The sequence below is a fragment of the Malaclemys terrapin genome, chromosome 1 (assembly GCF_027887155.1).
Source record: "Malaclemys terrapin pileata isolate rMalTer1 chromosome 1, rMalTer1.hap1, whole genome shotgun sequence".
Lineage (NCBI taxonomy): Eukaryota > Metazoa > Chordata > Testudines > Emydidae > Malaclemys > Malaclemys terrapin.
In genome coordinates this window covers 101362697-101376246 of record NC_071505.1, presented here as the reverse complement: position 1 = coordinate 101376246, position 13550 = coordinate 101362697, and the positions used below count along the sequence as shown (strand labels likewise).

At 42.6% G+C, this 13550-nt stretch overlaps 1 protein-coding gene across 6 annotated transcripts in view; it reads left to right on the top strand.

Annotated features, from left to right (window-relative positions):
* The window catches only part of MYBPC1 (myosin binding protein C1), a 112554-nt gene that overhangs the window by 55273 nt on the left and 43731 nt on the right, over positions 1 to 13550 (top strand). For all 6 annotated transcript variants that reach the window (XM_054033475.1, XM_054033450.1, XM_054033433.1 and 3 more), the window contains one exon: positions 10055 to 10218. In XM_054033475.1, coding sequence (XP_053889450.1) covers positions 10055 to 10218 — 164 coding nt within the window. The remainder of the gene's footprint in view (positions 1 to 10054; positions 10219 to 13550) is intronic.

Sequence of the window (13550 nt, the reverse complement as noted above, 5' to 3'; positions counted from 1 at the left end):
AAACCTTTAGGTATATGAACAACAAGTGTTCAATGTTAAGTTGATTTTCCTTCATATGATGGCAGCTAAAAATATTAGGCATCTGCTCCTCAAGACCCCATTTAAAGTGTGGTTGCTATTAGGACAGTCACATCTCTCCAGGTTTCTAGACCTTGGACCCAGTTTTGCCCTTGGATATAGTATAGTGCAACTTCCATTGATATCAATGAGAGGTGAGCATAGAATCATAGGACTGGAAGGGACCTCAAGAGGTCATCTAGTCCAGTCCCCAGCACTCATGACAAGACTAAGTATTATCTGGACCATCCCTGACAGGTGTTTGTCTAACTTGCTCTTAAAAATCCCCAATGATGGAGATTCCACAACCTCTCTAGGCAATTTATTCCAGTACTTAACCACTCTGACAGTTACGAAGTTTTTCCTAACGTCCAACCTAAACCTCCCTTGCTGCAATTTAAGCCCATTGCTTCTTGTCCTATCCTCAGAGGTTACAAAGAACAATTTGCCTCCCTCCTCCTTGTAACAAGCTTTTATGTACTTGAAAACTGTTATGTCCTCTCTCAGTCTTCTCTTCTCCAGACTAAACAAGCCAATTTTTTTCAATCTTCCCTCTTAGGTCAAGTTTTCTATCTCTTTAATCATCTTTTGCTGCTCTTCTGTAGACTTTCTCCAATTTGTCCACATCTTTTCTGAAATATGGTGCCCAGACCTGGACACCTCCAGCTGAGGCCTAATCAGCACAAAGTAGAGGAATTACTTCTCATATCTTGCTTACAACACTCCTGCTAATACATCCCAGAATGATGTTTGCTTTTTTTGCAACAGTGTTACACTGTTGACTCATATTTAGCTTGTCATCCACTATGACCCCAGATCCCTTTCCACGGTACTCCTTCCTAGGCAGTAATTTCCCATTTTGTACGTATGCAATTGATTGTTCCTTCCTAAGTGGAGTACTTTGCATTTGTCCTTATTGAATTTCATCCTATTTACCTCAGACCATTTCTCCAGTTTGTCCAGATGATTTTGAATTTTAATCCTATCCTCCAAAGCACTTTCACCCCCCCACCCCAGCTTGGTATCGTCTGCAAACTTTATAAGTGTACTCTCTATGCCATTATATATATCATTGATGAAGATATTGAACAGAACTGGACCCAGAACTGATCCCTGTGGGACCCCACTCATTATGCCCTTCCAGCATAACTGTGAACCACTGATAGCTACTCTCTGGGAACAGTTTTCCAACCAGTTATGCACTCACTTTATAGTAGCTCCATCTAGGTTGCATTTCCCTAGTTTGTTTATGAGAAGGTCATGCGAGACAGTATCAAAAGCTTTACTAAAGACAAGATATGCCATGTCTACCACTTCCCCCCTATCCACAAGGCTTGTTACCCTGTCAAAGAAAGCTATCAGGTTGGTTTGACACAATTTGTTCTTGACAGATCCATGCTGACTTTTATGTATCACCTTATTATCTTCTAGATGTTTGCAGATTGATTGCTTAATTATTTGTGCCATTATTTTTATGGGTACAGAAGTTAAGCTGACTGGTCAGTAATTCCCTGGGTTGTCCTTATTTTCCTTTTTATAGATTGGCACTTCTTAGTCAGCTCCTTGAGTATTCTAGGATGCATTTCATCAGGCCCTGGTGATTTAAAGACATCTAATTTGTCTAAGTAATTTTTAACTTGTTCTTTTCCTATTTTAGCCTCTGATCCTACCTCATTTTCAATGGCATTCACTATGTTAGATGTCCAATCACTACTAACCTTCTTGGTGAAAACGGAAACGAAGAAGTCATTAAGCATCTCTGCCATTTCCACATTTTCTGTTATTATTTCCCCCCGTCATTGAGCAATGGGCCTACCCTGTCTTTGGTCGTCTTCTAGTTGTAGAATGTTTTCTTGTTACCCTTTATGTCTCTAGCTAGTTTGATCTCGTTTTGTGCCTTGGCCTTTCTAATTTTGTCCCTGCATGCTTGTGTTATTTGTTTATATTCATCCTTTGTAATTTGACCTAGTTTCCACTTTTTGTAGGACTCTTTTTTGATTTTTAGATAATTGAAGATCTCCTCGTTAAGCCAGGGTGGTCTCTTTCCATACTTCCTATCTTTCCTACACTGTAGGATGCATAATTTCCTACGCATGCATAATTGAAGGGAGAATTTTCCCTCAATCTCTGCTAGCACTCACCTCTGACTGAGAAAAAAACATGTGCCATTAAATACATTAAAGATTGTGAAGGTCTTAGATAGTATGATAACAGGGGCCATATAAATAACTTAGATATCTAAATAGCTAAACTTTGTCCTACAAGAAAAATAAAAATACCTGATAGAACCAAGAGCAGTTTCTGACTTAACCAGTGGCAGAGCTTCTATGGGACCAACTTTCAGTATATAGTAGAAGCCGGATGTGAAAGAATTGTTTGAATTGATTCATATCCACCAGGTCTCAATTTTTTATCCTCTCTTCATTCCTAACTAGGAACTTCAATTTGATGTGTAAAAAGCAACAAAGAGTCCTGTGGCACCTTATAGACTAACAGACGTATTGGAGCATAAGCTTTCATGGGTGAATACCCACTTCGTCAGACACATGAGCTTATGCTCCAATACTTCTGTTAGTTTATAAGGTGCCAGAGGACTCTTTGTCGCTTTTTACAGATCCAGACTAACACGGCTACCCCTCTGAAATTTGATGTGTGTTCATTTAACTATCCCATTGAAACAACAGTAACATGATAGTTCTGATTGACTGTCCTGGGGTTTTTTTTCGTACTAATATATGGATTACATGTGGGGAGGTTTCATTGTTTTTGTGGTAATGTGAAATTGTGACTAACTTCACTAACATAAATAATTCATTGTTTTATTTGATAAAAATATATATTCATAGAAACACAGTATAACTCTTGTGTGGTTAATGGGGAAACCAAACCAATCTGTTTTTAAATAGAATAATTGTATATTGATAAGACCAGTATTTTGCCTCCACATTTCAGCTGCTGAAATTCAATATATAAGTACCTGAAATATATATTTTAACAAAAGTCTAAATGTGTAGAGTCTGAATGCTTCTTTTTTTATTATTATTTTATGATGCTCTCACAGGACGTCAAACCAATAAGCCATCTTAATGACATACTGTGTGAGGTGGTAGTCTTATCACAGCAATGGGTCAATAATGCCATGAAATTCCAAAAGGCACTAGATCTCAAAGAGACTCAAACATTTATACTTTTTTTTTAAATACTTTTTTTAACAAAATGCACATATCTCGGGGGGAGGGGCGGAAATTGGATGAGATTGTGGTCTAGATAATTTACAATGGATCTGTCTGGAAAGTAATAAATGTTTGCCCACTATCCACAGGTACAAATATTATAGTTTCAGAACAAAGTGTGGTTGTTCAAAGTGTCAAAATTTGTTCTTAGTTATGCAAGGTGAATAGAGAGTCTGGAATAATTGTTTAATTACTTGAAAATCTGGACATGCTGATCCTCATTCTCAACCACTGCCTGATTTTAATGGGGCACATTATCATCTCGGTTCATGTGGATGTGTGTGTGTAACTCTCATTAGCATTGATAGGAGTTGCACAGCTAATGGCCAGCGCAATGAGATGAGAATTCTACCCCTTAGCGCGTGTCAGCTTTTACATATGTTTGCAAGCTGGTTTTGACCTGATCTCATGCAGGAGGAATCTCATTGAAACACGACTGTTTTCAGTAAGTAGTCAGTCTCCATAAATCATAAGCATAAAACAAAAATTAAAGACATAAAATATCATGCAATGCCAGTCTTTATATTATCTTACGAGTAATACTACACACCATAAACATTTTCAATCATCTTTAGTTATTTCTTAAAAATACCACTGAACTACTATAAAAGCTTGTAAACTTTATGAATTATATAATGGTATAGTACTGTTCCATAATCACTGGCCCAACCCTGTCAGACTTCTCAGAGATCCCATTATTTCTCTATACCATAAGGCAATAAAGGCTGAAGTTTTTTATTTTTCCATACATTTGTGTTCTTGCTCTGTTGCCAAAAGTGCTGATTCCCCCAGAACCTGTCAGATTTAATCAGGGCAACCCTGGTCTCAGCCAGGATATGCTTCTGGAAAAGAAGGGTCAAGTCCTTTGCCCTCTCTCCCCAATACCCCTAAATTATACTAGTAGCTTTTTCTGAGATAACCAGTGGATCTCATCAAAATTATGAACTTATCCAGACTGCCCCATTATCCCTGCATTTAATGCTTGCCAGTTTCAAAATAGTTAATTAGTTTTTTTATCAGCTGACTCTGTTAGCTCAAATATAGACTTTGAAGCTAACTACAATAAATATGATACTGTAGCTTGTTTAATATTAAATCTGATAAGCGTGAACAAACAGAACTAACTCTAGAGATCTAAAAAATGCTTCCCATTACTAAAGACCACAGTAAGTACAGAGGTCAACATATTTGTGTCATGAGTACAGGTATCGGTGGACCCATAATACCGACCTTGTACCAAATTTAACCCCAGTCTTGCAGTTTGAGAGTACAGATGTCAGAGATGGGGACATGGGTAGTCATGTTGGCTGGAGCAGGAGTCAGCCTAGTGATTAGAACACGAGTCAGTAGCCAGGAATAGGAGCCCAGGATCAGAGCCAGAGTCAGAGAACAGATTACCAGAGTCAAGGGTCAGAGTCAGAAGTCAGGAATCGGAGCCAAGGATCAGAATCAGAGTCAGAGGCCACATGGCCAAGCCAAGGGTCAGAGCCAAAGTCAGGAATCAGAGTCGAGTCAGAGCCAGGTGACCTGGAGTGAGGCAATGCAGAAGCAAGGCTGGGCCCAAGGCCGGAGCAGGTACAGGAGCTAATGCAGCTGTGGGGCAAATGCTTTGAGCAGCCGTTGGACTAATGCTGCTGCTGTGCTTAAGAGCATACCTGTTGGTTCCCCCAGCTAATCAGGTGGTCTGGCCAATCAGGTGATTCTGCTGCAAGCCAACTGTGATTCAGCTAGGAATCTTCTGCTGCTCACTAGGGAAGTGTAGCTTGCTGGTCCCAGGCTTAGCTGCGAACCTAATTCCTGACAGCTCGCCTAGGACCAGTGAAAAGTTCACAGTACATCTGCTCTGTGGATATTCTCCTCTGGTTCCCAGGATGGGTCTTCCAGACCATAACCTTCCCAATAACCAAGTATTAGACTTTCCCTCAGACTCACCTGGAGTCAGGGATTTTTCGAACTACATACTCATCTTCCCCCTTGATGGATATGGGTGTGGGCTGGGGATTGGACGGGCTGGAAACAAGTTCTCTGTGCATGGCTTGAGAAGGGAGGTATGGAACATGGATTAATCTTCAATGACTTGGTAAACTGTAGCTTGAAAGAGACCAAATTGTTCTGTTCTATGATCATGAAGGGCCCTATGTACCAGTGATGCAGTTTAGCTGAGGGGCGGATGGATTTAAGGTTCTGGGGTGGACACCCAGATCTTGTCTCCTATTGCAAGGTTGGGAATGTCTGGATGGCCCTCGTAGGCATGGCATTTATAGGCTTCCTTCATGATGCTTAGGTGCTCTTGGAGTTCTTGTTGTATCTGATGCAGATGGGTGACCAGCTCCACTGCTGTGGATACCAGGGAGACTGTGGGCATGGAAGTGAGGATGGAATCTGTAACTAGCATAAAACAGGCTTTGCTGAGTGGAGGCATGAGTGGAACTGTTATAAACTAACTCTGTGTGTGGTAACAAGGGAACCGAATCGTAGTGTTGATAATTTAAGAAGCAGTCGAATCATTTTTCCAAGCTCTGGTTATCGTGTTCCGTCTGCCCATTGGGGTGAGGGTGATATAAGGGACTCCACACCAAGGAGCTTGAAGAAAACCAGGAAATCAATTGTGGAGCTTGGAGTTACACGACACCAGAAGGCAAACCATGAAATCAGAAAACATTTTCCAAGAAGAGTCAAGCTCGGAAGGAATAAAATGTCCTTCTGGAACATAGACCTGTTCCTTGTAATAGACTGTCCCGTCCCTCAGTTGAAATTCTGAGTTGGTGGGGAAACAGTTGTATTTAAGATCTGACAGAGGTGGGTGGCAAACGGGTCACAAGACAAGAGAGATTGGATGGAGGACATCAGGCTACTGTTCACCATACCACTAATAAAATTAGATGATTTAAGGACCATGGAAGGGGGTTCTGAGTCCGTTTTGAGGTATTCATCTTCGCAGATAGGGCATACGCCTTCCCATTTCTTACCCTTGGGCAGTAGATCACCATTAAGTTGAACCTGGAAAAGAATAGGAACCAGCAAATCTAGTGTTGGTTAAGGCACCTGGCCATGGCAGAGGAATTCCGAGTTCTTGTGATCTGTAAGAACCTACACCAGAAACTCAGCTCCTTCCAGGAGATGGTGCCATTCCTTGAAGGCTGTCTTGATTAGTAGTAGTTCCTTATCCCAGATATTGTGATTCATTTCAGCTGGGGTTAGTTTACAGGAGTAGAAAGCATGAGGATGAAGTTGATTATGGGTGCCCCTTTGCTCGGATAGTTTGTCTCCAATGGCAAAGTTGGATGCGCTGGTTTCTACTATAAGTGACCAAGTGGAGTTGGAGTGGACCAGGATGGGTGCCGATGTAAAAGCCCTCTTCAAGTGGTCAAAGATGAGTTAAGTCTTTGGGGACCAGAGGAATTGAGCTCCTTTCTGGAAGAGTGCCATCAGCGGAGCTATCAGAAAAGTTTCAAATGTACTTCTGGTAAAAGTTGACGAAGCCTCAAAACTGCTGCACCCCCCAACGTGTCCCTTGGACTGTCCAGTTAGAGATGGTGGCTACCTTGCAGGAATTCATAGTTAGTTCCCTATGGGAAATAATATTACCTAGGAACTCAATCATATTCTGATCAAATTCACACTTTTCTAATTCTGCATAGAGATGATTCAGATGAAGCCTCTCCATGACGTGGCATACATGTTGATCATGAAGTGTCTGGTCTTCAGAAAAGATGAAGCCTATCATTGAGTTATATAACAAGAAACTGATACAGCACCTCTATATAAATATCATTTATAACATGTTGGAAGGTCACTGGGGCATTGCACAGTATGAAGGGCATCACCAGATATTCCAGTGTCCATACTGGGTGTGAAAGGCAGCATTCCACTGATCGCCTTCCAAAACCAGAACCAGGTTTTAGGCTCCATGGAGGTCTAGTTTGGTAAAGACCCTGGCAGAGCAAAGCTGCTCAAAGAATTTGTTGATAAGCAACAGGGAGTACTGATTCTGGGTGGTTATTTTATTCAACACCCAGTTGTCCACAGAGTACCTCAGACAGACATCTTTCTTGGCCACAAAAAAAGATGGGACATAGAAGGACAGATGATTCCCTTTTCCAGGTTCCCTCAGAGATAGACTCTGAGTGCCTGTAGTTCTGGTTCAGCAAGAGAGTAGATACACCCAAAGGGAGCCTTGGCTCTGGGCTGAAGGTTTATAGGACAATCATAGCACCAATGAGAAGGCAGAACATCAGCCTTTTTGCTGTTGGGACCAGCAGGGACAACTTCAAGCTGGGTCCCCCTGTTCTGAAGTCCTTGAGGTGCGGCTGGACTCACTCAGAGGGAGAAACTCTAACCTACAACTGGGCTCAGGAAAGCAGGACTGCTGGCAGTACCGGGAATTAAAATGCACCATGCTTGATCCCCAGAGGATGTGGGGATCATGTGTCACAAGCCAGGTGATGCCAAGAATGATTGGAAAGTGTGGGAAATGGACAAAACCAAACTGGAAGGACTTATGATGACCCTAATGGGTGATGACCTCCAAGGGCGATCTCTTGTGTGATTGGGCCTAAAGATAGGACAGAACTGTTGATGGTCTCCATGCAGTGATGGTCTTATGCAGTGTCAGAATCTTGTGTTTTAGGGAAAATTCTAGGTCCATACAATTCCTGGAGGGACCAGTGGTTCCAGGCTGAGCTCTGTCATCAGGGGTATCATAGAGCAGGAGCTGAAGGTGTGTTGAACATTGATTAGATGCCATCATGGTGCCTGAGGACCACTGTAGGAGCCATGAATGGGAGCAAAGGGGAAGTGCTAGCCTCACCCAGATCCCTCTACTGGTGCTGGAACCTGGCATTTTCTCAATCATCCCTTTGCTATACAACTCAAGGCAAAGTGTCTTGGTCCTCTGCAGTAGAGACATAGCTCTGATGCCCCATGTTGATCTTTCTCTGCATCGGAGAGATGGTGTCAGGCTGTGTCCAGTTGGATGGGCTCAGGCTGTGGGGTTGGTGTGGAAGGTCTTCTGACCAATGCCAGGGAGCCACTTCTTTTCCTGTTAGCATTCCCATAGGCAGTTGTCTATCTTAATGCAAAAAGGGCATCCAGGTTGGTCAGAGCTTCTGCCCACACAAGCTTGCCTTTGATCTTGTTGTTCAGATGGAGCCAATGTTAGCACTGTGCAGCTTTGTACCACTTGGTGTCCGTCACCAGGCGCTGAAACTCTGTGGCGTAGTTGCTCACTGGTTGGCATCCTGGTCTCAGGATGCCACAGCTTGTGCTGTAAATGTTCGATTTGGGTCATCAAAAATTATTTCCATGACTTGGACAGAATTCTTGAATTGGCCCAAGAAAGGGCTGTATTTTTCCCATAGCGGAGAGTCCCAGACCTGCCCGTGCCTGGTCAGCAAACTGATGATGAGCCCCATTCTGGACCAGTCCACGGGGTAAGTTTGCAGGCATAATAGAAATAGGAGCCAACAGTGGTTCAGGAAGTCACGAAACTTTCCATGGTGTCCATCAAGCTTGCCTGGTAAATGAGTCTTCAATTCTTTACAGTCCTGATACAAGGCTTGTGTATGTAAAGGCAATGTTCTGCTCCTGCAGAGTGCTAATCTGCGTTTGTAAATTCTGCAAGGCATCAACTAACTCCAACAAAGGGATGTTAGTTGTTGTGGGATCCATCCTGGAAGAGGAAGCTACCCCAATTTTGGTTTGGGGCTGCACAAACTGTCAGAGACCAGAACGTGGGTGGTCATATCTAGCGATTAGAGCAGGAGTCCAGCCTAGTGAAGGAGCAGGAGTTGGTAGTCAGGAGTAGGAACCTAGAGTCAGAAGTCAGGAATTGGAGCTGAGGGCCAGAGCTGGGTTACCTGAATTGAGGCAAGGCAGGAGCAGGGCTGGGGCCAAGCCAGGAGCAGGAACTAATGCAGCTGTGGGTGAATGCGTTGAGCAGCCATTGGCCTAATGCTGCTCCTATGTTTAAGAGCACACTATTGGTTCCTTCAGCCAGTTGGGCAGTCTGGCCAATCAGGTGATTTTCTTGCCAGCCAAGTGTGATTCAGCTACAAGTCCTCTGTTGCTCACTAGGGAGGTGGAGCTAGCCTGTCCCAGGCTCAGCTGCAAACACTAATTCCTGACAACGGGTGTACCCTTATGCCTGCACAGACTCCTGTGGACTTCAGTGAGGTTCTGTGTGTGTCCCGCTGCCAGAAACAATTGCAGAATTGGGGTCTACATTCAAAGAATAAAGGCCTCTTTTATAGCTATAGAATGTATACGCTAGACTGTGATCTCAGTTATGTTGGTGTAAATCACAAGTGACTTCACTGAAGACAATGAAGTTACAGCAGTATGAGAAACTGGTTTGTGTGAGATCAGAATCAGGCCTTATTATACTACTGTATTTTCAAATATTTTTTTCCTTGTGAGCAAATGTAAAAATTCCCACAGATTGATGATACTTGGACATCCCAAAAAAGAACCTTGGATCCAAACTTCTCCTGCACTTTTTGGAGAAGTTTGAATCAGGATCTGAATTTCATAGTTAGCCATCCGTCTATAAGAGACAAAACCAGAACCCTTGATTCAGTTACCTCATGTACTGTGAGAAACTTTGAATCCAGAACTAACCTCAGTAGCTCAAGCCCATCCTTAAGTGAATCAAAACATTTCTAAGCTCACCAGATTTAATACCCACTTGTCCCTTTCTTTTCTAATGCAATGAAGTCTCATTAACTATTCTACATTAAAAAAAATATTTTTTTTGCTACTGTTAGGGAGATTAAACAAGAGGAAGAGCCCGATATAGATGTGTGGGAGCTCCTGAAGAATGCTAATCCCAATGAATATGAGAAGATTGCATTTCAGTACGGTATCACTGATCTGAGAGGCATGTTAAAACGTCTGAAACGCATGCGCAGAGAAGAGAAGAAGAGTGCAGGTATGACCAAGGAAAAGGTTTCTTATATCTGTTGGTCAAACATGAACCATCTTCTTGAGAGAGAGGGTGAGGCAAAGTCCGTGAAATATACAGGGACAAGCTCTAACCTGATTTACACACAGTGAAACCCCACTCAAGTTGAAGAGGTTGTACAGGGAGTAAACCAGGGGCAGGTTTTGGCTCACAGTGTTTAACATAAAAAACCACATACCAGTCGGTATTTATCACTAATGTCCTCTATGCCAAATTGTAGTTCTTAATTGAGCACAACTCCCATTGACTTGCAAGGGGGTTTTGCTTGGTTAAGGACTGCAGAATTTAGACCCTGTGTTAGGAGTAACACTTTAGATTATTAAAGTTGAGGAATACTAAACATCTGACTTGCTCTTCGCCATTTATTTTTTTATTTAATTTTGAAACTTCGCTCAGCTCCACTGAGATCCTGGCTAGTGCGCAAACATTTCTTTGGGTGCAGGGGAGGCTGATTCAGGACTGTCCTTCCCCACCCAAGCTGCTTAGTAATGCAAATAGTGCAACATATGTACATGCACACGCATTCTGTCCAAGGTAATGTTCTGGCCTTTGCTTGTATACCGGGGCTCTTCTCAGGTTCATTCCAGATACTTCTGTTGCTCCAGTGGTTCCCCAGAGGATTCCCCTTGTGTAGAAGATATCTCCCTCCCAGAACACAGGTCAGGAAGCACTCCCAGAGACAAGAGAGCATGGCCAAGGCCTTCTTGTATCCCAGTGATCCCGATCTATTAGATCAATCCATTGGGGCCACTGGCAGATGGGTGTAAGTTAGAGCAGTCTTTAAAGTGCTCTAACTTATGCCAGAGACTGGAGTAACCCTTGGCCAGTGCCAGTATTGGGGGAACATAAAGATGGTATAAGGGCCACCTTTGCTCAATCTCTCTGGTTCTGCCTTGAGCAGTTTGGCCACACCAGATATTCTGGGCCAATAAATCCAGAAATAATGTACATTTATTTAACTATGTCAGGTACTACCAGAAGTAAAATAAATGGGTCTGCTGCTTCAGTCTTGCTTGGAAATTTAAAATCATCTACTGTCATTTACACAATCAGAGATCCATTTTTTTTCTTGGCTGTTAAAAGCAATTGGATTTAAACTGTCCCTTCGTACTATAATATGGTGGAACTCTTCTAACATACAAACTGATATAGAAAAGGTTATTCTCTCACTCCTATTTACCTTCTAATAAAACATAAACAAGGGGACAGTCCATGTAAATGAAGAGCAACACATTTAAAATTAATAAAAATAAATACTTTTGGTATTTTTTTAAACACAGCGTTTAATTAATTTGTAGAATTTACTGCCAAAAGATATTATTGACGTGATTAACTTAGTGTGGTTCAAAAAGGGATTAAGCAAATATCTGAATAACAAGAATAACAAAACTTGCTCTAAACTAGAACAAAAATTTACATAAAACATCAAATCTGTGCTTCTGGATAGAAGTCAGCCACCAAATTCCTGAGGTCAGGGAGAAGTTACCCATCTCCATCACTATAGCCATGTTATTGCACAATTGACTTTTATGGGTACCGTTCCGCATCTGCTGAAGCATCTGGCACTGGCCAGTGTTGAAAAAGTATTGGACTAAATGGGCCTTTGGTCTATGCCACTATGGCAGTTCCTCTGTTCGGTGGAACTCTCTAAAGAGGGAGAGGCAGGTGGAGCCATGTGGGGAGAATCTTCATGTCCCCGCCCAGGCTTGGTGCAGAAGCATTGCTGGGAATCAAAGCAGGAACTGCAGAGTTGGCAGGAACAGCTGCACCCGAGCCAGTTGCTACACACAAGGACATTTGAATCTTCTAGCAGGAAGGATGGGAAAGGAGCACTAACTGCTCCAAGGGGCGAAAGACCAGGATGTCCCTCAGCACCTGCAGCAGTTCTGATTAGCTGCCTTTTCTATTCTCCCATTCCCTGGGGAGGGGCTGCCTAACCAATGAGGTTTTTCCTGCAGCTGAGATTTTCCTTGCAGACCTGTAGGAGAGTCTGAAAACCTATAGACCTTGGGAAAAATCTGTAGCTTTGGCAGATCTGTAGAGACTTTTCTTCCATCTCCACCCCCCCGCCCCCCGCCCAATTGCACTATAAACTGAGTGTCAGTTTCAGGGTAGCTGCACCTGTATCCCCACCTCCATGGCACATTCCAGTAGATCCCAGTCAAGTTTCAGGTGTTCAGTCGCCACCTGTCTCTGGGCAGGAACCCTGGTGCCACTCCCTTCTGACAGGGGTTTTTAAGGCTACACAACTTCCTGCCTTACTCTGTGATATTCCCAGCAAGGCAGTTTGCCTAACAGCCAGTGCCAGTGCATTGTTTTTTCTCTCCGAGGGCTATGAACAATGTATTGACAACAATTACAGGTTACCACACGGCTCTTGCTAAGCAAGCACGTTTATTCTTAAGGTAAAAGCATTACAGAGAAAACATAAAAAACAATGCATAAGATAAAAGCTTACCAGAGGTCACCCATCAGTCTTATGAGGCCCTAGTAAGCCAAAGTCTCTTCAATCCTTTTGTAAGGGACAAGGCCCCCCCGCCACCGCCCCCTTAGAAAGAAGGTTCTGAGTCAGCTTAAACAGAGCCTTTTGAAGCCAAAATGTTTGTTTTCTTTGTTTTCATAGTCTCTAGAAACTCAGTTTGAACTGGTATATGTAAACTCCCCCAGGGAAGATACCTTTCTGGAGGTGTTTACAACATGAGTGATTTATCTTACTCACCCTCCCCCTCATACACACACACACAGTTCTAGTTCCTGAAGGAGCTGTGGTAACCCTCCCTCATGGAGTAGAAACACAATCATACATATAATCGCTGGCCCACAGTGATACATAAACTTAATACAATCTGTTCCCCCAAAGATACTGCATTAGGTTGCAATTACTGTCACACCAAGACTGATTACACTGTAATTAGCCATGAACTATTTATCTGTGAGAACATTTTCTTCACTTTCAATCCATTGGGTACGTGTTCCCCTGAGTCTCACTTCTGTGCCTGAATGTAAATAAAAACTGAAAGTGAAACTCTCTTGAAACCTCTAGGCTTTACCTAGCCTTATGTTTAAATGAGATGAAACTATACTTTTATATGATTTTTATACAAAGTCACAAATTGGCCCAAAATTATAGCTCAGACCAGGTTTTGCTTAAGCAGATTTGCAAACCTGAGTAAATCTTTTGACAAATCTCATTAGTTTTGAGCTTGTAATGAAATTTGAAAATGGACTATTTTTGCCTGGTTTCAGGTATTTTTATAATGCTTTGCATAGTTCCACTATAAAGGGAACTGCAGTTTGCA